Here is a 23,953-nt window from a genome sequence, read left to right on the forward strand (position 1 = left end):
TGCTGAACATGGAGCAGTGTTTAATAAAAGACTATGAAAGATTAGAAATCCCAAGAATTTAAACCTGAACAGTATTGCTTAGGCCTAATTTGAATTCAGAAAATTCCTCACTTCCTCTAAAGTCTCTGCAGGGGGAAATCCGTGCTGTAGGGGTGAAAATGTCCTCTGTGAATGATGCAACTTCTTGTGCATCCAGATAAACGCCTTGCTTTTGTTGGGCCAATGTACTGGAGTAGTAATGAGTGAAAAGTGGGCTGTCGCTGTTCGTTACATTTGTACTTGAGTGGTCTACAGTTTATTTTGCTGATTTTAATTTAGTTTTGAACAAAGGCTGAACAATAAAAAATGGATAATAGACTACAGAGTCTTTTAACTATTATAAAAAGTTTATTATAAAAACAACATGAACTAAAAGCTTTTAAAAAAGGGGGAAAAAACAAATACATTGTGGCATAAAATGTCAATCAGGCTGTTTCTTACTATAAATTAAAATATGCATTGTTTATGCAATTTTGCCAATAAATCACTGCTAAATCATTCAATAGGTACATTATTAGTGATACATTTTTTTTTGTAATTGAGTAATTGTGACAGCCCTACTTAAGAATAATTCAAGACCGGTTAAATATAGAAATTTAGAACTGTTTTTTATAAACTTCTGCAACATTTCCCCCCTCGAGTATTGTTAGAGGAAGTGAAGGCTTTATTCTGGATCCAAATTGATAAATGGTGCCAAACATCGATGAGAGCACTGTGTTCGTAGCCTGACTACAGTTTCATCATCACAGAAATTTAGATCAAACCCACAACGACAGTGACAAGAAACACCCGCCTTGAGCTAAAACTGAAAGTGCATGTGAGGTAACACTTCACAGCTTTGTCGCGGTGGCATCGAACCGCTCCATCGCCGGAACCGCGTTACAGGGCTCTAGCACAGCTACAGTTTCGCTTAGTCGCTTTGTCGTTTTATTTATGTGCATCAGCAAATGCCAGGGGTGTGATCTAATCTGATCTCTAAGGTTTACTTAGCTATGATTCTTTAGGAACATCATGAAATTTCACAATTCAATCTGGTTATTTTATAATTCAGAATTATAAAACTCTGATTAAACTAATGTGGCTGGAGGATGCCCAAATTTTCTGTCTTGGGGGCCTAAGTCCACCATTTCTGGTGGACCGAAGGCCAAAAAGACAAAATAATATAGAGTTAAGGAATGTAAGCAGGTTTCCATTCAAAGGTTTAAGGTCTGAATTCAAAGGTTTTAAAAATGTATGTAATGTATTTAGTAACATTGCACTGTCTTTTGTTACCTAAATACTGAAAAATAATTATGTTTGTTTATATATACATATGAAACAGTTTGGGTGCCTCTGGTCAAATTCTGATTTGTTAGAGTGAAAAATAAGTTAACACATCCTCTAAATTTTGTATTTTTACAATATGTTAAAACAGCAAAAAAATAAAAAATAAAAAGCACTAAAATTTGCAGAAAAAAATCCATGTTTAAGTCCCTGTAGAAGAAACTATTTTCACCTAGAAAGGCAACAAAACACGTACTTTGACTCGGGTGTTCAAACTTTTTCATGCAACTGTATATATACCCCCTTTGGGCCACCCTGCAATTTATTATTATTATTTATATTAATAATTAATAGTAGTATTTTTACATTTGAAAATAAACCTGCGATTGTTATTTTGACCAAAAAATGACATACTTTACTGAATATTATTCTAATTGATCATAACTGATTCTTACATTCCAAACTCAATTCAAATCAATGCATTTTTGCACCCCAAGTATTTGCGCTTTAATTTGGAAGACTTTATGGACAGAATTTTGTGTTTGGATGTCATAGACGTGGTTTGTAGGACCGGGCTTCTTCCGTCTGACAAAACCAGTCCTTTGTACGTTCAGTACCTTCATATATGACTAAAAATACCAGTGAACAGCACATAAAAAACCGAAGTGCACTCTTCCAAGCAGGGTAACAAAGCACGTCTTTGTTGCGTTGTTGTTTTTCATCAAAAAGTATATACACACGTAACCGAAGCGGCCTAAAGGTGCCGCAGAAGGCCGATTTACATCAGAAGTAAAGGATACTCTCTTCTACGTGCCTGTACTACACAACCAAACCATTATCATCACTGTATTACGCCGCACACACACACGTCCTTCTGTGCCTGCTATAACTGTATAATTAAAGACGTTCATTTACGGTTTTGCTGCATTTTTATTTCTCCATTTAGAACTGCACCTCTCATTGATGATTTTCCTGTCTACATTAATCAGACTGTCAGAAAAATGTCAGTACAACTTATTGCCTCTTGATACTAGCTTACTCGTGTTGATTACCTTCACTTTTTAATCATCAGAAGCAGATGTGTTATTTTCTCTTGGTCCAGAAAAAAGATGATTATTATTCCCAGTCGATGCTTTCTATGAATTTTTTTTAAACACCAGATTTTTATTTGTATTTGTACAGTGGCTGAGTGACACTTGTTGCTGTTTGTTCTCATAACCAATAAAGGCTTTTCATCAAAGCACAGTGTCAGACTGGTGTGTCTACATTATATCATGTACTATCAAAAGTGAATGTATGACTTCCATAATATTACACGGATGATTTTAAAATACCTGATCAGATCGCCCGGCATAAAATCATATAAGGGCTTCGGTGAACAGAAAAAAGACCCCCCCCGGTAAAGTGAAAGATGACCTTTAAACCTATAAAGAGGGCTTATATTAGAAAGTTTGAGTTCCACCAGCCACCACTAGAGGGCAGCAGAGTCCACTGCATTAGTTAAACTGGTGTTTTGTTATATAATACAGCAACCTAAAAGAAACAGCTATGCATGTACACTGATCAGGCATAACATCATGACCACCTCCTTGTTTCTACGCTCATTGTCCATTTTATCAGCTCCACTTACTATATAGGTGCACTTTGTAGTTCTACAGTTACAGACTGTAGTCCAACATGTTAGTGTGTGTTGTGCTGGTCTGAGTGGATCAGACACAGCAGTGCTGCTGGAGTTTTTAAACACCTCAGTGTCGCTGCTGGACTGAGAATAGTCCACCAACCAAACATATCCAGCCAACAGCGTCCTGTGGGCAGCGTCCTGTGACCACTGATGAAGACACAGTGTTTAAAAACTCCAGCAGCACTGCTGTGTCTGATCCACTCTTACCAGCACAACACACACTAACACACCACCACCACGTCAGTGTTACTGCAGTGCTGAGAATGATCCACCACCCAAATAGTACCTGCTCTGTGAGGGTCCATGGGGGTCCTGACCACTGAAGAACAGGGTAAAAGGGGGCTAACAAAGTATCAGAGAAACAGATGGACTACAGTCTGTAACTGTAGAACTACAAAGTGCACCTATATAGTAAGTGGAGCTGATAAAATGGACAATGAGCGTCGAAACAAGGAGGTGGTCATGATGTTATGCCTGATCGGTGTATGTATGTATTATGTATTGATTGTTGATTTTCTAACACGCCTCTGCACATTTTAGTACACGATTACTGTTTATTTGCTGGAGTTAACAAATTAGGAAAAATGAAAAAATGCACCAAAGTTGGCAGAAAATACCTTATTTAAGTGTTTTAACTTATTTTCACTTAGAAAATCAACAAAACGTCATTTGACCAGGGGTGTTCAAACTTTACCTCATTACACACACTCTTCAATGAAAAAAGATATCATAAGGAACCATATACTGTGTAAACTCATCAAGCATTAACCCATATATCACTCTATTTGCATTTTCTCTGTAGAATATTACAGTGATGTACACAAAGTTTTCTTGACCTGTGATGATCTAATAATAATAACAACAATAATGTTTTATTTATATACTGCTTTTTTTTCCTAAGTCTACGTCGCTGTACAATACAACATATAAAATGTGAGGGAAAAAGAAACGACCACAAAACTAGTCAATAACAACCGTTAATATGAGTGTGACAGCACTGTGTGTAAAGATGTCTTAAAAGGAAATTCCAAGATTTCTGTATCATTAAATAGTTAAGGTGTAAATAAAGTCATTCAGAGTGGTTTGGTGTTAAATGCTCTGTTTTACAGAGTCAGAACTGTTCACAGTGGTGATGGGAACCAGACGTCCACTTCTAAGAACTCCCTCACAGAAAGTTACTACATGAAAGATTTACAGATAAATCTTTTTTTTTGAGGTTTTGGTTCAAAACATTTTTAAAATCCATTCATGGCCGAGAGGTACATGCAGGGTGTTGTGAGACAAAACAATCCCTGGTTCCTATCACCGCCACTGTAAAGACATCTGAGTCTTTACAATCAACCATTTCACATCAAACCACTCTGAATGACTTTGTTTACATCTCAACCACTGAGTTATACAGCAATTCAAAAAATCACTAAGTTTGGATTTAAAGAAGAGTGTTACAAAGCTTTGGAGCTAAACAGCTGTGTGCAAGGAGTCAAAAGTGGACCTATGGCAGGGGAACTAAGGCAGTGTTTCTCAATCTGCTCCTGGAGGCCCACTGCATTGCACACTTCAGTGCTTTGCATGGTTTAACTCAGCCCCTTTAACCCAATAATGGGCTGTTAATAAGCTGATTCGTTGGACCAGGCGTGCTGGGAGCAGGGAAAACACTAAAAAGTGCAGGGCAGTGGGCCTCCAGGACCAGGGCTGAGAAACACTGATAAGGGAACAAGGTTGTAGGTACAGATGGAGAAGTTCCGGTTGTTGGGAATAGCTAAGTCTATTTAGTGCTTTATAAGGAATGAAGAGGAGTTTAAATTAAATGTGAACGGTCATAGGAAGCCAGTGTAACTGAAGTCCTAGGCCCAATCCCATTTCTTATTTTTACCCTACCCCTTGTTTTTCGAGTGTCACCTTGGCCCTTGAAACTGAGTTATAAGGCGAAGTGGTTGAAATCTTCCCCATGAAATGGGACCCTCAAATAAAAAAGAACATCACTTCATTAACAGCTACTGGCGCTGCTCTGTAGGCGACGCTGCCAGTCTGCAGTGACAGCAGAGGAGGGCAAAGTTCAGCTTCTCACTGCTGGGCTTTAGTTACATTTAGGGCATCATGTGCCTTCAAAGAGGGCACAATTATTTATTATCGCCCACCCCTAATTCTTTAGTGATACAAAACTGAAGTCAGCTATTCGCCAGCTTTTTGTTCTAATTTTTCCATTTCACCAACTTTTAAGGTGGAACCGAAAATTTAGCAAGCTAATTACCAAGACATCAACATGCTACTACCGATTTTTATGCTTTTTATGAAAAACCATAATACACTGAAACAACATTAAACTAAGATAATACAATACTTTTCGTAATTTTTAACAGAAAATGTAGCCCTAACACTTCATCCTACCCCTCTATCTCAACTAGAAACAGGACACCCTACGCCTAGACGTGAAAGCACAAAATGGAGGGGTAAGGGCTAAGTGGTAGGGACGAGGGGGTGAAATGGGATTGGGCCTCACTGTTGAGTGTTTAGATATTGTGCTGAGAAAGACTCCAACTGAGACTCCAAATCTGTGGCCTTGTACCTACAAGAAAGAACAGCATTCAAGACAGATTTCAAGATGGAAGCAGGGTTTTTTTTGCTTAATTTGAACAAATTGAAGACATTTTGATGCTCTTCTCCATTTTGCCACTGATACTGTGTTTAGGTAGCTAAAAATTCCAGTAACTGATACTGTCCAATAGAATTGTGTTTGTACAAAAATATTGCATTTAAACAGAAGTAAAATTTCCCCGTTGTGGGATTAATAAAGGATTATCTAAGGGTAGAGTCAGATACGATGTGAACATGTGTTCTGCTCAATTTGCAGCACAAAAATATTGGTGATACTATTGCCTGATATACTGGTGAGGCCGTACTACAGCGTTTGGTATGTGAGGGGTGTTTATCTGTGGTGGGAATTCTATGTCTGTCTCTCGTGTACCTGAGAGTTTTGGAGTGTCTCTGGACGCTTTCCAGCCGCTGGATCTTGGCGTTGAGTTTACGGATCTCCGTCTCCAGCTCCATTTCACTCTTATCCACCTGCTGACACATGCGGGCAAAGACGCCCACCAGCTCCCTACGAAAATCCACAGATTCCAGTCAGTCACACCACCAACCTTCACCCCTCCACCCCTCCTTCAGGCAAGCATGTGAAATTACTTCATCAGGAGACCAAATGACCTTTAAATCAGGGCCTGACCGGTATAATTTCAGGGCCCAATTAATTAGCCTCTGTTTAGGTCATTGCATCTCCCAACTACAGCACAAATCTGACAGCTGTGCCACTAAGGAACATGATATGAGCCAGTCTGTTTAACTATAGCAATACAGGCTAAACTGGTAAAACTGAACACTAAACACCATCATAGTTAAATGTATCCAGACTCAACCTTTAGCACAAGAATAACATAACAAAAGCTGTCTTTTAACAAGGATAACTCCGTTGGGAATCAGTTCAACAGGCCCCTCCAGTATGCACCGCATTAAGTTTTTAGGTTCTTAGGTCAGTTTTTTAAGATTCACCTACACTATATTGCCAAAAGTATTCACTCACCCATCCAAATCATTGAATTCGGGTGTTTCAATCACTTCTATGGCCACAGGTGTATAAAACCAAGCACCTAGGCATGCAGACGGCTTCTACAAACATTGTGAAAGAATGGGTCGCTCTCAGGAGCTCAGTGAATTCCAGCATGGTACCGTGATAGGATGCCACCTGTGCACCAAGTCCAGTCGCCAAATTTCCTCACTACTAAATATTCCACAGTCAACTGTCAGTGGTTTTATAACAAAGTGGAAGTGATTGGGAACGACAGCAACTCAGCCACGAAGTGGTCAGCCACATAAAATGACAGAGCGGGGTCAGCGGACGCTGAGGCGCATAGTGCGCAGAGGTCGCCAACTTTCTGAAGAGTCAATCGCTACAGACCTCCAAACTTCATGTGGCCTTCAGATTAGCTCAAGAACAGCATAGAGAGCTTCACAGAATGGGTTTCCATGGCCGAGCAGCTGCATCCAAGCCTTACATCACCAAGCGCAATGCAGAGCGTCGAATGCAGTGGTGTAAAGCGCCGCCACTGGACTCTAGAGCAGGGCAGACGTGTTCTCTGGAGTGACGAATCACGCTTCTCCGTCTGGCAATCCGATGGACGAGTCTGGGTTTGGCGGTTGCCAGGAGAACGGTACTTGTCTGACTGCATTGTGCCAAGTGTAAAGTTTGGTGGGGGGGATTATGGTGTGGGGTTGTTATTCAGGAGTTGGGCTCGGCCCCTTAGTTCCAGTGAAAGGAACTCTTAATGCTTCAGCACCAAGAGATTTTGGACAATTTCATGCTCCCAACTTTGTGGGAACAGTTTGGGGACGGCCCCTTCCTGTTCCAACATGACTGCGCACCAGTGCACAAAGCAAGGTCCATAAAGACATGGAGGAGCGAGTTTGGTGTGGTCCTGACCTCAACCTGATAGAACACCTTTGGGATGAATTAGAGCAGAGACTGCGAGCCAGGCCTTCTCGTCCAACATCAGCGTCTGACCTCACAAATGCGCTTCTGGAAGAAGGTCAAAAATTCCCATAAACACTCCTAAACCTTGTGGAAAGCCTTTCCAGAAGAGTTGAAGCTGTTATAGCTGCAAAGGGTGGGTCGACATCATATTAAACCCTATGGATTTAGAATGGGATGTCACTCAAGTTCATATGCGAGCCAATACTTTTGGCAATATAGTGTAGTTCTCCTTAGAGATTAGGGTTGTAACAAAACTCTGTAGTTCAGCTAGTCTACCACTGCCATAGACCAGGACTGGGCCAAAAAAACAATATAATATTCCATTTCATATAGTATCAATACAGTTGTATGCAAAACTTTCAACACCAGTAGTCAAATTACATGTTTTTCTAGGTGAACAAGGTTAACAAATCCTTTACAGAGAACACACAAATATGGAATTGTTCTGAAAACAGTAGTGCACAATTTCTGCATTTGCTGAGTTTAACATATTGGAAAAAATAAAATAAATTTAAAAATATTAAATGTGCCATTACTTTTGCACAGGCCACATTTTATGTTTTATTTTTTCCCCCAATATGTTTAAACCAGCAAATAAACAGTAATTGTGTTTTAAAATGTGCAAAAGTGTGTTCTCTGCAGAGGAAGTGTAGTTTGACATGGGGTGCCCAAACCTTTGCATATAACTGTAATTATATTTGTTGCGTGAATTTCCTGATGTTAAATTTTAGGTCTGAACAATATTGTGATTCCTGAAGAAAACAAGTTTCCTGGTATACTACTCAAAACTAATTATTAAGTTCGCAAAATCTGTCTGGACCACTTGTGAGTCATATCCTTGGCTTTGTTCTGGCCTGATAAACGGCTGGGTCCTCAGCCCAGATCTGCCCCTCACACAGTAAACTGAGCAGAACTAGTGAATGTGGCCAAAATCTGGCGCTAATCTGGCCCAATTACTTTTTTGGTCCACAACAGTTACGTCAGTATTGGCCCACAGATAAAAACGCCACGCAAAACTGTATGCAGCTGTACGGCATCTGCACCGTGTGCCCAACATCTGCCCTGCAGTCAACCAAAACTCACTAATGAAAGCCAGAATCGGCCCAGAACTGTCTGCTATACAGTACCATTCAAAAACTTGGAATCATTGTTTACTAAAATATATAATCTATTTTGTTACAGATAAATGTATAAAATTATTCCAGTGTTATAGTCTGATACAACGTCACATTTTCCAAAGAATTAGAAAGAAGCTAGAGGACAAAAAAGGACATTTTAGAAAAAATAAGTATATTATTAAGTATATTATTCATCATTTGATAATTTATTTTATTGCCTGTAAAAAGTTTTGAATAAAACATCTAAAAACACATTTTTGTATGTGTGTAATTTGCAATGTTTAAATCTACACTGTGCAAATTATGATCATATAAAACAATGAGAAAAATTATTAATATGATTCCTTTTTATGTGCCTTTTTTTTGTAACAATCTATGTTGTTCTAGGATGTTTACCTCAAACATGCTGCCTTTCTTACTCTCCGTTATTTAAACACTAAAAATAGCTAACTCTGCTAACTCTGTCACTAGGCTTCTTCTCCCTTCTCATCTAGAGAGTAATACATTAACACAGTAGCCACTGTTCAAAGTTTAAGCACTGCTGCTAATTCTGACTGAGAAACAGAGCTGCATAATAATTACATCTAAAACAACCCAAACTTTTATTTTTACTATTAAAAAATGTCTGATTTTAAACATTATTGTTACGGATTCATCGCCAGGTCTACTGCAGACACCCACTGTTGGACCTGCAGGCCGCAGTTGCTGCTGGTGATGTGGGAGATGGCCTGCAGCCTCTGGGTGGCGAACTCCACAAACTGCTGCTTCAGGGCCTTCTCTCTGGAGCTGTTGGTCCAGGTCAGCTTCTCATAGACGTAGATCAGGGCGTAAAGACTTACAGAAAAGATAATGATCCTCCATCCCACAGAACGCCATACCTGCCAAAATACAAACATTTTGCACTCTCTGACACTTTAGTCCTGGAGCCCCTGTACTGCTTAGTTTTGTGTTTCTCCTGCTTTAAAACATATAATTAATCAATGATCGAGTCCTGCTGGAGCTAAATTGTGTTTTGAAGCAGGAAAACCTTAAAACGGCAGCACAGGTGGTGGAAATGCTGCTCCAATTAACAGTAGCAAGATCTGTATTTTCAATGAACACAACCTAAAATAAGAATTGTGTCAATTGTTGCGTTAGAACATTCATAACGTTACACACTGTAGCAACATCTGTGCTCCTTTATCTAGTGCAGCTGAGTTAACTACATCCTTTAGTTGGAATCTCTGATGAACATAAAGGTGCAGGTGTTTCTGAACATGTTTCCAGACCTGACGAATGTTAAGGCTATACCTGGGGTAGGAGAGAGCAGGGGCAAAAACTAACATGGGGTAAAATTAAACAAGGACTTTTGTAGCTGAACAGGTTCAAGTAGGAAAAGCTTTTGCTCACCTTCTCATATTCCCATAGCAACGTCATGTGTGAATTTTGACAACAATCTGACAACAATTTCTCCTGATTCACCCTGGGCTTAAAGACAGCCTCCATGTGGTGGGGTTCACATGGTGTTACAAGACCTCTAAAGTAAACACTGATAGAAGTGGGAGATAATAATAGTTGTTTTTTTTTGCACAGTGTCATCAAAAACATACCACAGATTAATAAGATATATTTTATTTTTTTATTCTGTTATTAGCTCTTCCACTTTCTGGTCAAAAATAAAACTGCCATGTTTGACATTCTTTTCACTAATCATATTTTCATGTATTATACTATTTTGTATATTTATATATCATTCTAGCAGTTATGTATTATTCTAATAACGTTTTCAGAAAAGTTTGAACACCCCATGATGAATTAGGTACAAGTTATGCTTTGTTGATGTTCTAAGTGAAAATAAGTTAGAGAACAAACTTACATAGCATTTTTCTACACAACTTTTATTTACTTGCTGCGTTTAACACATTGAAAACAAGTAAAATGTAAAATATAGCATAACGTTTCCACAAGCCACATTTTGTGTTTTAATTTTTTCCCCAATATGTTAAATCTATTAAATAAACAGTAACTGTGCCTTAATATATGCAGCAGTGTGTTCTCTGTAGAGGACGTGTTAAACTAGTTTCACTTAGAAGATCAACAAAACATATCATTTGACAAGGGGTGCCCAAATTTGCATGCGAATAGACGCTGGTAAGCTTGTCTGGTTTAAAGAACATAGAATTGTACTGAATTAATTGTGTGCATCGATTTACCAGACTGTTAAAACCAGCCTGCTGCAATTGACCCTGCCTTTGGGGTTAGTTGTAACATTTACACCTTTTTTTAGCTGAATTAGGTGCTAGAAATAATGTTTAAATTTTAATTTTTTGTAACAGATGTGTACATCGTGGTTTATCAAAAAACAAACTGTGCTAGGCAGTGCCTCGCTCTCTCATACCCAGTTCCAGCCCTGAACCGCAGAAAAGTTTGGTGATTTCTCTGCTCTAATACCCCTCACAGGTAAAGACAGTTAAGGCAGAACGAACAGCAAAGGGCACCTCAGCTCCTGATATCAGAGACATCTTTTGGGAGGACTTATATTGTCAGCAGGCAGACTGTAAAATCCCATATCATCGCTGGTTTTATGTTTGTCATTACAGCCTCAAACCAAACAATTTCTAGGTAGTTTGTCTATCGCGAGGCTTTGTTTGGGTTTGTTCTGCAGTGTTCGTATTCCCTGATTACCTGACTACAATCACCATAAACACTAGAACTAAACCTGCTTGGCAGCTACGCTTGAGCGGATGACCTGGGTGGGCGGGAAATGTTTGATGTTGCACACATCACATAGTTAAAACAGCTAGCTAGTACATGACTATGAGCACTTTAGACTCAACAAAATATTACTGTATGAAGATGTACACACGTGCATATGAAGGTCTATCACACTCGCATGATTCTGATCTTTTTTGTATTCGCACTGATGTGAAGTACACTATAAACTGTAAGATAGTAAGTTTCCTTAAATAAAAGAGTTGTGAAACCAGTTGCCTAACATTAATTTCAAATTAACTGTACAAAACTCTTTTGGTAAAATATCAATTTGTTCTAACATACATTTATATATAATGAAGTAATATATACTATTACCATTAACAGTGTCCTTGTGAAAAACAATCATCTTATAAAACAGTTTAACTGAGCTATTAACAATACAAAAACCTGACATGTCATATTTTCCACAGTGTGGTCATTGAGATCTCCAGAAGAGAGTGTGGGATGTACTGGCTTTACAGTGTTTCCATACATTCACTGTTTTCTGATTTCAGTAATGTACTGAACTTGCTACACCCTCATTAAGTTGTTTTTTTTAGAGGAGGGGTAATCACCATACTGTGCTGGACATTCCCCGAGTTACACATTACTTACCACTCCACCAATGACCAGCATGCTCATGGAGGCCCGAGATGTGAGCGAGGCCAGTCCGGTTGCCACGGAGACCGCAAGCTCCTCCTGGGCCTCGGTTCTCATGGGAGCGGAGTGAAAGGAGGCCTACAGTGACAAACCACATGGCTCAGATTTAGACATAATTCTGCAAAAATAATCTACTAATATTTACAAACTATATATTATAAATAAGCAAGGACTATTTTGAGGGGAATTACACATTTTTTTTTAATTCTGCATAATTAAATGGTCAAAGTGTACACAAAGTCACTCAGAGTGGTCTGGTGTGAAATTCTCCGTTCTAGAGAAACTTACCAAGTCAGAATTGTTCACAGTGGTGGTGATAGTTTAATGCCTCTAAAAGCTACATCACTAAAAGTGGTTATATAAAATGGTTAGGAATACGCTGCCTGTCAACGAAGACATTGTTTTACGATGGTTTTGAGAAGGTTTTGGCCTATTTTTTTTTTTAATTCATGCTGTACATGCAGGGTGTTGTAAGCCAAAATACATACATACATCATCTAAACAGCTTCTCCTTCTGGGTCGCGGTGGGGTGCTGGAGGCTATCCCAGCTGTCATTGGTCGGAAGGCAGGATACACCCTGGACAGGTCGCCAGTCCATCGCAGGGCAGACAGACAGACATACATATACAATCACACACACATTCACACCTAGGGGCAATTTAGCATTTCCAGTTGGCCTGACTGCATGTCTTTGGACCGTGGGAGGAAACCGGAGTACCCGGAGGAAACCCACGCAGACACGGGGAGAACATGCAAACTCCACACAGAAAGGACCCCGGTCGCCCGGCCAGGAACCGAACCCAGGCCCTTCTTGCTGTGAGGTGACAGCGCTACCTACTGCGCCACCGTGCCGCCTAAGCCAAAATAGCCCTTAAAAAATATTTTTTTCAGATTTTCCACCATTTTACCATTTTAGAACATTACATGTAAAAACACAAGACACATATAGGTTCACTGGAGGTTTTGGATAGTAAATAAAATGTCTATATTTGTGTTGTAGACATTGTGACCCCTGGTTCCTATCACCACCACTGTAAAGAAATCTGAGTCTCTACAATAAGCCATTTCACATCAAACCACTCTGAATGACTCTGTTTACATCTCAACCACTGAACTATGCAGAAGCTTTGACAAATCAGTGGAATTCCCTACAGATCTGTTTGAACATTATTTCTAGTACTGAGATATTTATCTCAGTTATTACATAAATCCTTTACCTTCAAGTTCTTGTCCAGGATGTTGAGGGCTTGCCTCGCTTTAGCTGGTCCCAGGAAACGGTTGACCAGGGCCGTCCACCCCAGGGAGAACTGAAACTCAATGTCCTCCTGGAAGTCGGCACAGAGAGCCCTGAAGTTCAGCTCATAGGCCATCTCAAACTTCCTGCTCGGAACATGCATGTGCAGGTGGCTTCGGGCAGCAGGGGGCAGCAGAGGACTGATGGTGTCTGAAAGTGAGGACAGAAAATGGTCCACGTAAAACAGTTATATTTAAGGACTCTGGTTTTATATAATCTTGTACGCAAAGATTTGAACACCCCTGCTAATGTTAGTGCCAAAATTTAAAATTAAAAATTATTTCCTGAGTTTATTTTGAGAAAAATTAACCATAAAACAAAGTGTGCCAAATTTAAAAACAGGCCAAATTTGTGTTGTTTTTTTTTCTGAACATGTTAAATTCAGCAAATAAACAGTAGCTGTCCATTAACAGAAGTGTGTTTTGCATGTATGTGTATGCTGGGGCAAATAAAGTTCATTTATTTGCATTTATACCTATAAAGTCCCTCTGTGATGAAAGTACACAGCCACCGATACTGCTGGAGCAGCGAACAGCCAAGTTCCTTACCATCCTCTCCTCCACATACGCCATCAGTTTCTGTAACACACAGACACATTCAAGCATACATTAGAATGATTCTTAATCTGTTTATTCTACACAGACTACATGACTTGCTCTGTCAATTAACTTATTAATAAACTGAAAACTGTCTCAACCGTCTAAAAGACAGAACAGAACATAGTGTGTCAGATGTGGTAATCAAGGCATGTAAATGCTGCTCTGAGTCAGTTTTTTTCTGTGCTCTCTACACGGTGACCACTGAGACATTAAGAGGCTTTCTACTAAATCCTGTTAAAGTGGTGACACAGAAAGATCTCACTGAGCATGTAGCTTTCAAAAGGTAAGTCAGTGACAAATTAAACTCTAATACTAACTCTGATACTAATTCCCTGCTTGGTCACAATAAATTTAACACACCTCACCAATCTGATAAAATCTGAACTCTGATATTTTCCTCATTTAAGCCCCTTTATAGCTTTTTCAAAATTTCTGCAAAATTAAATGGTTAGGGCCGGGCAATATGACAACAGTTCTCATTATGATGATAAATTACACCAATCAGGCATAACATTATGACCACCTCCTTGTTTCTACGCTCATTGTCCATTTTATCAGCTCCACTTACTATATAGGTGCACTTTGTAGTTCTACAGTTACAGACTGTAGTCCATCTGTTTCTCTGCATACTTTGTTAGCCCCCTTTTACCCTGTTCTTCAGTGGTCAGGACCCCCATGGACCCTCACAGAGCAGGTACTATTTGGGTGGTGGATCATTTTCAGCACTGCAGTAACACTGACATGGTGGTGGTGTGTTATTATGTGTTGTGCTGGTCTGAGTGGATCAGACACAGCAGTGCTGCTGGAGTTTTTAAACACCTCAGTGTCACTGCTGGACTGATAGTCCACCAACCAAAAATATCCAGCCAACAGCGTCCTGTGGGCAGCATCCTGTGACCACTGATGAAGGACTAGACGATGACCAACATAAACTGTGCAGCAGCAGATGAGCTATCGTCTCTGACTTTACATCTACAAGGTGGACTGACAAGGTAGGAGTGTCTAATAGAGTGGACAGTGAGTGGACACTGTTTAAAAACTCCAGCAGCAGTGCTGTGTCTGATCCACTCGTACCAGCACAACACACGCTAACACACCACCACCACGTCAGTGTTACTGCAGTGCTGAAAATGATCCACCACCCAAATAGTACCTGCTCTGTGAGGGTCCATGGGGGTCCTGACCACTGAAGAACAGGGTAAAAGGGGGCTAACAAAGTATGCAGAGAAACAGATGGACTACAGTCTGTAACTGTAGAACTACAAAGTGCACCTATATAGTAAGTGGAGCTGATAAAATGGACGATGAGCATAGAAACAAGGAGGTGGTCATAATGTTATGCCTGATCGGTGTACATAACAATATGTCACAGTTTGCTTTTCTGAGCAAGGATATCGTCAGTACTTAAACATTTCCCAACTGCATGTTTCGTTACAAAGATAGCATAATTAGTTTTACTGGATCTAGTGAAGCATGTATCGTGAAACTTCTTGAAGTATTGTGATGTTACGCTTCTGTGGTATTGCTCACCTCTATTACACAGTATTCATGGTGAAGAGGTATATGAAGGGAGTTGTAAAGCAAAAACAATGTATTGGCTCTAATTCTTGAGTAATTAAACTCAAAATTTTGATGGTAAAAACTGTTTGTGATCTCTCAACCATCAAATTGATCAAGAGGTTGCGCCGGCTGTAAACAGCCATTTAGGGGTCATAATCTTCACGGTTACAAAATGACACTTTCACAGAGATCAGATAGACTGAAAACTCAAATTTCACTTTTACTTTTTAGTAAAGAACTTTTAGTTCTTTAAAAGTTGTGTTTTTGGTGATACTGTACACCCGTTATGTTCCACACAGATCCAATTGATTAGCCTTTCATTACAGTAAAACCTTCACTCTTCACACAAGTGCTACATACAGTAAATGCAATGTTTAAAGGAAAGAGGCAAAAGTCTGTTTTGTGGCGTCTACCTCACGATGGGGATGCTACACACACCTGCTTTAACCTCATGAAGGTTTTGCAAATTAACAAATATGATGAGTTTCTTTGGGAGCTGAGAGTGCAGCGGTATCCAGGGATCAGTTTTAGTAACCACTGCCCAGCTGACAGGAGAAAACTGTTTGGGGGACTTACAGTTTTGTACAGAGCCAAGGCGTTAGCTGCAGGGCTAAAATCTGAGCAGAATTCATCCACTATCACAGACAAGAGATGTATCTCCTCCGCCATGGCACTGGCTACCTAAAAAACAACAGTAGGAACATTAAAACCCTCACAGTTCTGCACAGAAGGAGCCATCAATATTAGCCATATTATGAAAGTGAAGCAGTCTCTGTTGTGATAAGACATTCAAGTAGCTCTATAACTCATGTGGCGTGCTACCTTGGAGGAGACGTCATCTGCAATGACCTTTATCCTGTCTTTGGTTTCCTCAGTCAGAAAGTTAAGCTGATTGCGCACAAACTCCAGGCGGTCCATGAGAGCCTCTCGCTCCTCCAGAGACAGAACCCTGCAGGATTACAGCAGATAACAGGACGAAGAGTTCAGCCTTAGGACTGCAAGGTGAAGCACCTTCCACTAGATATGCAATGATCAGTTGTTGACATCAGTTATGGAAATGGTCAACATGGTGTTTACTTAAAAAGAAATGCACATGACGTTCATATGACAAGGGTGGAGTACACTTGAGTGATTGTACTTTGTTACTGTACTTATATATTATTTTGGAAGACTCATACTTTACTCAAGTTTTATTGAAAATTAAAGCTTTTACTCAATTACATTTCTAATAGAAAAAAACATACTAGTACTAAGTCAACTTCTAATCAGTCGAGTCCTTGTGCATTTGACTTTATTACCTTTATTAAAACATCCAACCAAATTCATAAGTGTAAAATGAAACTGCCCACAGCTGAGCTAATTTGTCTTTGTTTGAGGACCAGCACCACTGATTTGTCACCACCAAAGGTCGCAAACTACTAAACAAACAAAACATTTAATTTATTTGTTAAAAAATTACATTTTATGTTTATAGTCTTGAGTACAGTGCACAGACTTTGGTGGGGTCAGGAGTTGAAGTGTTCCAAAAGAGCAATTTGTTCCTATCAGGACTTTTTTGTTTATGACAATACTATTATAGACAAAAGTTATTGTAATATTGTGGTATTCTGTACGCAGATGTAATATTGATTATACAAATAAGTATATTCAAGACCTTTTTGCTTGTTGCAAGAACTAAGCACAGACCTAATCCTAATAAATGTCCATTTAAATCATTACACTGACAATGTAATATTATCCAAACTCTTTATTCAATATATGATCATACTTAGCACCTCAGTAAAATACATTATTATTATTATTATTATTGTTATTATTATTATATCCAGAAACAGAAAACTATGTACTCTACCTTCATTTATCAGCTTGTTAAAGGTGCTTTAAATTCAACTGTAAATATTCAAGCTATCTCAATAATCCTAAAGATTTCTCTGCCTAATCAGGACTGTGTGTGCCATTCAGGCCGCATGGTGATTGTAACCATGGCAAAGTAAACAACCCCATGACAGCAGATTTTTTTCTTTTAAGCTTTTATTTTCTGGCAGTAGTCAGACTTTGAATAGATGCCATTTGACCTGCAGTTATCCCACCAGATTGCAGCTCACAACAAGAAGCGCAGGGGGCGATATGGCTTCTGTTATTTTGTTGCCTCATAAAAGAAGAAATTAGAACTCTAAATGATTGCAGCGCTAAACCGAGAGCCTCCAGCTTTTGCCTTCCATCAAGCGTCACCGCAAGTAAGCTGCTTAGGTACGAGAGAAGTGCTCTTTTCACTTCCACTCATTTCGGGTTGATTTCAGTCCAAAAACAAAGGCACATCTGAGCCATTTTAGATTACAGTATGGCCCTGTCGTCTTCTTCAGCGCAAAGACTGCTCTGTAACTTGATCCACAGACTCGACGATCACTTTATAGCTTTGAAAAGAAACTTTTCTGTGACAGTACAGAAAATAATGTTATAAAGCTGCAACTCGCTACACCGCACTGTAATGCTTAAAGTAGAAGCTCCTCAATCACATAAATCATGAAGCAGGTTCAGTTCGCAATAATAATAATAATAATAATAACTCTTGATTTCATGAAAATTTTATGTTTGATTATTTGACAAAAATATTACCAACAGAGACAGGAATCACACTAAATAATTTCATAAAGTGGCTAAAGAAATGTATTTATTTGTTTTTTTAATTTATAACATTTTTAATTGTTTTTTCATTGTTCATGTATTTTTATAACTAATCATGTAATTATTTATTCATTAATCTATGCCTTTAATTTGATTAAGGCTTTATTTTGATTGTAAAATGATAACAATAATAAATTCAATATAAAATACATTATTTACATTATTATCATTTTTGCCGTAATTATGCTTTTTTCTGTTATGATCATTAATAAAAGTTTAGTTGGCGCTGCATGTTTTCAACATGTCTTTCTCTTACTATGTTGTTCTGTTCTAAAGTCTAAAATACATTTTACACAGACAACTAATGATGGAAGTAGTAACTAAAATTCATTTTGTGGTGAAAGTGTCCTGTCGTGCTGAACGGTTACGATGGTTTATGTTCCTTCAATGCGTTTACAAATTTTTGCTGGGCAGCTTCTACAAACAGTGCAGTAATTTGCACCTCACACTGGAGATCTGCGTCACTAAGGCACCTGCGAAGTCTCACGCGTTCCCAGTGCAAAAGAAGCCAATCAGGAAGTGACGTGATTGACCTCATTTGGTCCCCACTGAAAACGGGGATAACTGGGTCCCGTTTAAATATACTATCAACAAAGGAAATGGCTGTAAACATAATGCTTTGATTAGTTAATTAATCCAATAATAATGGACAGATTGATCATTAAAACTAATCTTTAGTTGCATCCATTGAGTTCCGAGGCAAACGTCTGGATCTGAGTGGTTAAGATGCTTCCATTCACGGTCAGCCATCACATCATCCATAAAGACGAGTGATCAGGTCCACATGCCCATGTACCACATTTGAGAAGGTGTTTGTTTGGATCATGAGCAGTTCCTTTGTTTCTCTACATTTTCCTCATTCCATCACTCTGCTGCTGGTTACTCGTCACATCATCTGTCCACGACACATCGTCCCAGAACTCCACAGGCTTTTGTACATTTCTCTTTTAAAGTAAACTCTAACTGGCCTGGAGGTTCATAAAACTCACCCCTGCTTACCATCTGAGGTTCTTCTGAGGTCATGCTGGTGTTCTCTTTATGATAGAGTCTGGCTGCAGACATGCACTCTCAGCCAGATGCACTCTCAGCCCCAGTGACGTCACGTGTAACATGCAGTCTCTGCCACAAGGGCAAAAGTGGCCCAACGGCACATTAACGTTTGGCTGCTTCTGCTTAGTGATACTGTCACTTAATCAATTTTTCATCCATAACACAGCTAGAAAATTCCATTTAATGTATCTCCCTGTTGATAAAGTCACAGAACCCATTAAAAGTGTCTGTTGGTTCCTGGTGGTGTCCAGTAGCCGCTAATGGTATTCTGTGTTTTCCTGATGGGTTTCGTATCACAGTGTAAAGGATTCTGATCAATTAACCTTTTTAACTCCGTGGAGCCACCGGTGGTTCCAAAACGTACTTAGATGTATTCTTTACTTCATAACTTTCATATTTCATAAGCTTCATTCAAAAGGTGGGGGTCGTATGAGAGCTGTAACTGTCTTCTTTCCAGTCAAATAGATGGGTGATGTCATTTTAAACCCTTATAATAAAAGAAGCTGAACTCACAATTTTTTTTCCACTGTAAGTCGACCCATTTTTCCACAAATCTGGGCTATAAACTATAAACAGATGGCGTCTCTTCAGTGATCTGCTCTGTAAAAATTATTTTTATATAAAAAAAAAAACAAAACACAAAGAGCGTCTAAAATCTTTGGCTTTCATCAGTAAATTGTAAGCATACAGCAATATGTTTATGATCATAAAACACATTTTCTGTTAATTTGAGGTGAGCTTTTACAAAAAAACAAACAAAACTTTACATTTATTTCATGCAGTTACTGAATAATTTGCCTTGTGATTTGGTCATGTAAATTCACATGGAACAACCAAAATATACCCACAAGCATAAGAGGTTAATCAGGTGTTAATCAGGTGTTCCAGTTACAGATTCCAGTTACATTTGTTCGTTTCCTAAATGGTCTCTAACAGCAACTTCCAGCCAATTCCCCTTAGGAAGCAAAAGGTTTTATTCCTAACAGTTCTAATCGTCTTCAGCACAGCTTTCATGAGTTTCAGCAGTAGCTTGTTTGTTTTTTTCTGCTAAAATAATAAATATTTTGAAAGTTTCCATATTCAATTACCTTATTATCAGTATGACAACGTTAACTCTTGCTGCCCAGTAGAACGTGTTTCGCTGTTTTTCCTCATAAAACCGACAAAAACACTGTCGTGGCAGAGCGGCACTGACGTCATCGATAGGCTGGCGGTGCATGTCAAGCTGAGAGTGCGTGTCTGCAGACAGACCCTTCTCGGTGTAACAGACTAAAAATCTGTTTGTATCACCCCAATTCTATTTCAGTTACACTTCACATCCAGTTTAAACTCCTCCTGCTAACAAACAAATCTCTACATGGTCCAGCACCAGCCTATTTAGCAGAGCTCCTGCACCCACACTTAGGTCCTCTGATACAGGTCGTTTATACGTTCTAAAACTTAGACTGGTCACAGCTGGGGACAGATCTTTCAGCTTCATGACCCCCAAACTATGGAACACATTAACGCAAACTCTTTGTGACTGTCCCTCACTTTCCTCTATCAAAGCTTAGCTTAAAACCTACCTTTTTCTCCATACTTTCTTCCTTCTGTTCACTAAAGGTTTTGTGTTTTTTCCTTTTTCTCCCCTCCGGCCTCTGCAAAGCGACTTTCGGTATAAGAAAAGTGCTGTATAAACTGAACTACTACTTATTTTTATTATTATTATTATTATTGCCTGTGACATTTACCAGATCTATGCTACATCCTGCCTGGATGGTGCACTGACTCGACCAATGGTCAAAACTCGAACTGTACCTTGAACCCTTTGCGCTTCAAGTACAGCTTGACCCGCCATGCTTCAAGACGCGTGGAAGACAAGCATAAGACTTTTCTCTGTTCTGGAGCCCAGGTGGTGGAATGATCTCCCACTGGCTGTCCGAACAGCAGAGTCTCCCGCGGCCTCATGATGGCCTGCTTTACTGGTACTGACACTTCTTCAGTCTTCAAAATGTTGAGAAACAACACCAGTCTCCAAGCTCTAACCTTTTGTTAGTTCTCTTGTGCATGAACTAATGTTGCAATGACACATGGCCGGGCCAGAAACAACTGAACAACCAACTGCCCAATTACTTATGGTCCCCTGAAATAGAAGCTCTGTGCAAAAGGGCTGTGATTTCTACACTATTCATCCAATACAGATTCAAATTAAAGCTGACAAGTTCCGCATTTTAACATCAACATCATCGCTTCATTTCAAAATCTAAAACAATAGAAACAGCGCCTCTGCCCATGAATACAGACTGCACTTTGTCCAACACATACAATGTTTGCCCTTTTTCGATTACAGCTGGACTGCTTTCATGCACTCTGGTAGATGTTCACATGCCAGTAATGTGACTGAGGCCATATATCAGCTGAAGTAAAACAATGAACTTTACCCCATCAACTAAAGAAGAAAAACAAATCAGGTTTCAGAGATAAATGTTGTAGAAATGTATTCTTGGCTATGTGCAGAGGTGGGTGGATTAGCCTAATCCCATTTTAAAGTAGACGTATGGGAGCATTTCACCTAAAACCACTCTGAATAATTTTATTTACATCTTAATGATTAAATTATACTTGTACAGAATTGTTTCTAAAAAGCGGTGGAATTCCCCTTTAAAGGCATTTATTACTCATTTAAAATAATTTCACTTCATTTCCTCAAATTAAACGTTGCAAAACAGAGCTGAGAACAGATTAGTTTATGTTAGTAACTCACTTCTTTTCTGCTGAGGCGATATTAATGGCGTCCATGACGGCCTTGACTGACTCTGTGATTTGCCAGGCTCGGATTGTGTGCTGCTCAAACTTGGTCTTCACGGATGAGTGGGAGATAAACTCCTGCAGAGACCACCAAACATGTTCTGATAACAGCAGACTCACTACAATAACATTACACATACACGAGTATAAATGACAAGATGGAGATAATTTGACTTCGACTATGCAGAAAAATTCTAAAATAATGACTTATTTTAGTTAAATTTACTATATTTAATAACTCAAAATTTGACAAAATGAGTGATTATTTTGACTTAAACAATCTAGGTTTTGATGAAATAAGTCATGATTTTGTCAGAAGTAAATTTTTTGAGAAAAGTAAATAGTTTTATAGTTAATGAAGCAAAATTTTGTGAAAATAAATTATTTTGACCTTATAAAATTAAAATTTGAGAAAATAAGTAATTGTTCCCATATACAGAGTAAAAATTTTGTGAAAATAAGGTGAAAAAAAACAGCCGATCCTCTACCTGGCATCAACTGGCTTCTACAGGGAGATTCACTTGAAAGAGGCCCTGAATTTTCTGTTGTAACTCCCGTTAGGATGAAGCAACCTGACGTATGTGTAATCGATTGCGTTACAAGCGATGCTGGAAGTGATCTGTTTTCTGCCAGACACATGTTGACGCGGCGCTCCATGTTCCTGAACGTATCGGCAAACATATCAGGGGGAATAGCATCAAATTTCACATTGGATGTTCTCCTTTAAATCTTCCACAGTGCGAGGGTTCTTCCGAAAGACTTTTCCTTTGAGCGTACCCCAAAGGAAGAAGTGTGGTGGTGTCAGATCCGGCGACCGTGGTGGCCAAAGCCCCTTTGAAATGAACCTGTTGCCGAAGAAGGACTCAATTTCTGCCATGCTCCTTGCATACTGTATACTGTACACCACCATCCTGATGAGAAGTCGAGTGACTGAGTGAAGGGGTACGGGGGTATGCACCCAGAAGTTGCAAACGAAGGTTAAACGTCGCGGCAGCTGTCCGGTGCCTACCTCATCGCTCCGACGCAGGGGCATCCCGGCTTGTTCAAAGCTCCATATACTGAGGAGCACACATTGCATGTTGTTTAGTTCAGACTGCTTCGTCCAGCGAGAGCTATTACAGAAAATTCGGGGCCTCTTTCGAGTGAATCTCCCTGTATAACTAAGCATCCAAAGTTATGTTAGTTTTATTAAACAACAACAACAAAAAAAACCCTAAAAACATATTCTGGTACTTTATCATGTGTTCTTTGGATGGTTTATGACTACAGGCAAGAGTAACGTCTTTGCAGCAGCTTTTCTGAAAGAAATGTTTTGAGGTGGTGCTAGATTTAAGTCACGGCAATGAATTAAGTGCATGGCTTAGAACTGCTGATCATGTACTATACTATACTACACTAGCTTGCTGATGCTAGGAGCCAGTTATATCCCTCTGCAGCTAGCTTAGCTATTATTTCTACTATGCTGTTCATAAGCCAACATTAGTGCTAGCATAGCTAATGTTTCAGTTGTCTTTGATTGGCCTGCCCATGATTATATCATATATAACTCAGGACTGTCTAGGGACAAAGGGCAAAGGTGCGGGCATGGGAGTGTCAAAAAGTTGCAGGGGTTGCTATTTAACCGTTGTGTGGTGTTGGGGTCTGTGGGACCCATTCTCAATGTTTACCAAAAGAAAAAATTGTGATTTATTATTATGTCAACCTCAGATTTCTTGGCCTTTGCTCATTTTCTGTGAAGTGCCTTCACTCTGTTCACCCCCTACACATTTATATCACATGTGGTGTTGGGCTGAACCTGCGGGAAATAAAAGTGTGGAGGTGCTGTGTCCTTCACTCTGTTCTCCTCCTACACGGCCTACTGTTAGTGTGTGTGTCTCTGTGTTTGTATATATGTGTGCATGTGTGTGTGAGAGGGGGGGACAACATGGACAGGCTGCTGACTGGCTACGGCTGCTAAAG

General features: G+C 39.4%; 1 protein-coding gene across 1 annotated transcript in view; it reads right to left on the bottom strand.

The window, feature by feature from the left end:
• Positions 1–5,479: 5,479 nt before the first annotated feature.
• Positions 5,480–23,953, bottom strand: part of mfn1a (mitofusin 1a) — a 31,286-nt gene continuing 12,812 nt past the window's right edge. Inside the window, exons 9-17 of the mRNA XM_036556310.1 lie at positions 21,951–22,072; positions 16,295–16,421; positions 16,049–16,153; positions 13,789–13,891; positions 13,237–13,463; positions 11,975–12,097; positions 9,308–9,504; positions 5,949–6,083; positions 5,480–5,549 (exon numbers count right to left, since the gene is read on the bottom strand). Coding sequence (XP_036412203.1) covers positions 5,480–5,549; positions 5,949–6,083; positions 9,308–9,504; positions 11,975–12,097; positions 13,237–13,463; positions 13,789–13,891; positions 16,049–16,153; positions 16,295–16,421; positions 21,951–22,072 — 1,209 coding nt within the window. The remainder of the gene's footprint in view (positions 5,550–5,948; positions 6,084–9,307; positions 9,505–11,974; positions 12,098–13,236; positions 13,464–13,788; positions 13,892–16,048; positions 16,154–16,294; positions 16,422–21,950; positions 22,073–23,953) is intronic.

This window comes from Colossoma macropomum, unplaced genomic scaffold (assembly GCF_904425465.1).
Source record: "Colossoma macropomum unplaced genomic scaffold, Colossoma_macropomum, whole genome shotgun sequence".
Taxonomy (NCBI): domain Eukaryota; kingdom Metazoa; phylum Chordata; class Actinopteri; order Characiformes; family Serrasalmidae; genus Colossoma; species Colossoma macropomum.